The sequence below is a fragment of the Pteropus vampyrus genome, unplaced genomic scaffold (assembly GCF_000151845.1).
Source record: "Pteropus vampyrus isolate Shadow unplaced genomic scaffold, Pvam_2.0 Scaffold7955, whole genome shotgun sequence".
Taxonomy (NCBI): domain Eukaryota; kingdom Metazoa; phylum Chordata; class Mammalia; order Chiroptera; family Pteropodidae; genus Pteropus; species Pteropus vampyrus.
In genome coordinates, this window is record NW_011896736.1 from 4,807 (window position 1) to 7,165 (window position 2,359).

Here is a 2,359-nt window from a genome sequence, read left to right on the forward strand (position 1 = left end):
CAGTGCTCTCTACCCCCGCAGCTTCCGCAACTTCGATGTGGAGGAGTCCCACCAGTGCTCCCTGGACTGGCTCATGCTGGGCCCGGCGGCCCCGCCCCGCCAGGAAGCCTTCCGGCTCTGCGGCTCTGCCATTCCCCCCGCCTTCATCTCCGCCCGGGACCACGTCTGGATCTTCTTCCATTCAGACGCCTCCAGCTCTGGCCAGGCCCAGGGCTTCCGTCTCTCCTACATCCGAGGTGACACTGGCAGCAGGGGCTGTGGGGCACCGTGTGAGCTCCCAGGGTCAGAGCAGGACCCGCCACTGGCCCACCCCCTACAGTCTCCACCAGCAGCCCCATCAGCGGTGGGATCAGGACTGCTCACGTCACTGCCTCAGGGTACCTTGGAGCCCCTTGAGGTCACCAACCCCACTTCACAGACTTGGCTAAAGTGGGGGCTCACCCCTCAACCCCATCTCAGGTCAGGGACTGAGCCTGACCTGGCATTCCGGAAGTCTCTGTCCGTCAGGTGGCCATATCATGGCCAGGGGCCTTGCATTATCCTGGGCCCTGCAAAGGCCCCCCAGGAAGGGGAACAACCCGCCCAACCCCGGGCCCAAGGCCCGCCCCGGGGGGAGCCCCGCCCCCCCCCGAACGGCCCCCCCTGTGCTCTTCACCCCGCAGGGAAGCTGGGCCAGGCGTCCTGCCAGTCTGATGAGTTCCGCTGTGACAACGGCAAGTGCCTGCCGGGCCCGTGGCAGTGCAACACCGTGGATGAGTGTGGCGACGGCTCCGACGAGGGCAACTGCTCAGCACCTGCCTCCGAGCCGCCCGGCAGCCTGTGCCCCGGGGGCACCTTCCCTTGCAGCGGGGCGCGATCCACGCGCTGCCTGCCGGCCGAGCGCCGCTGCGATGGCACGCAGGACTGCGGCGACGGCTCCGACGAGGCCGGCTGTCCCGACCTGGCGTGTGGCCGGCGGCTGGGCAACTTCTACGGCTCCTTTGCGTCCCCAGACCTGTTTGGCGCAGCCCGCGGACCCTCGGACCTTCACTGCACGTGGCTGGTGGACACGCAGGACCCGCGACGTGTGCTGCTGCAGCTGGAGCTGCGGCTGGGTTATGACGACTATGTGCAGGTGTACGAGGGCCTGGGCGAGCGTGGGGACCGCCTGCTGCAGACTCTGTCCTACCGCAGCAACCACCGGCCCGTGAGCCTCGAGGCCGCCCAGGGCCGCCTCACTGTGGCCTACCATGCCCGTGCCCGCAGCGCCGGCCACGGCTTCAACGCCACCTACCAGGTGAAGGGCTACTGCCTCCCGTGGGAGCAGCCATGTGGGAGCAGCAGTGAGGGTGACATGAGTGACGTGGGCGAGCAGGGCTGCTTCTCGGAGCCACAGCGCTGTGACGGCTGGTGGCACTGTGCCAGCGGCCGAGACGAGCAGGGCTGCCCTGCCTGCCCACCTGACCAGTACCCCTGCGAGGGTGGCAGCGGCCTGTGCTACACGTCCGCCGACCGCTGCAACAACCAGAAAAGCTGCCCAGATGGCGCCGACGAGAAGAACTGTTTCTCCTGCCAGCCTGGCACTTTCCACTGTGGCACCAACCTGTGCATCTTCGAGACGTGGCGCTGTGACGGCCAGGAGGACTGCCAGGATGGCAGCGATGAGCACGGCTGCCTCGCCGCCGTGCCCCGAAAGGTCATCACTGCCGCCCTCATCGGCAGCCTGGTCTGCGGCCTGCTGCTGGTCATCGCCTTGGGCTGCGCCTTTAAGCTCTACTCGCTGCGCTCGCAGGAGTACAGGTGGGTGGGCGGCGCCTCACTGCTGCAGGGCGCCTGGGGCCGCAGGCCGGGAGCCTCGGTTTCTTCAGTTCCCTGAGAGGGGCCTCGGGCTCACTGTTCCCACCGCGGTGGGTTTGTAAATTGGGGCTCAGGCCACCCACACGGGACTTCTCTTGTGGATACCAGGGTCCAGGCATCTTAGAATGCCTGGAGGGAGCGGTGAGGCCCCACGCCCTGCCGTGAGCCCCTACATAGGGCCCTGTGGGAGGCAGGGAGTGTGGGCTCCTGGCGAGGCCTGCCATGCTGCCCTTCTGCTCATTGCTTTCAGGGCCTTCGAGACCCAGATGACACGCCTAGAGGCTGAGTTTGTGCGGCGGGAGGCACCCCCATCCTACGGGCAGCTCATAGCACAGGGCCTCATCCCACCTGTGGAGGACTTTCCTGTCTACAGTGCATCCCAGGTGAGCGCCAGAGAGCATGCGACCCCACAGGCCCCGGGCTCCCGGCTAGACCTCCGAGAATGCCTGAGATGGGGAGCTTGAGGGGCAGGTTGGACAGCATGCGGGCAGGCTGGTCCAGGGGTCAGGGGAGGCAGGAGGTG

At 67.4% G+C, this 2,359-nt stretch overlaps 1 protein-coding gene across 1 annotated transcript; it reads left to right on the forward strand.

Moving 5' to 3' along the window:
* Window positions 1-21: 21 nt before the first annotated feature.
* On the forward strand, window positions 22-2,340 carry LOC105310635 (low-density lipoprotein receptor-related protein 3; the record flags this gene model as incomplete). Its single annotated transcript, XM_011386783.2, has 3 exons — window positions 22-236; window positions 663-1,779; window positions 2,087-2,340. Coding segments are annotated over 3 exons (1,546 nt in total), but the record flags the coding sequence as incomplete, so codon positions are not given.
* Window positions 2,341-2,359: the final 19 nt, after the last annotated feature.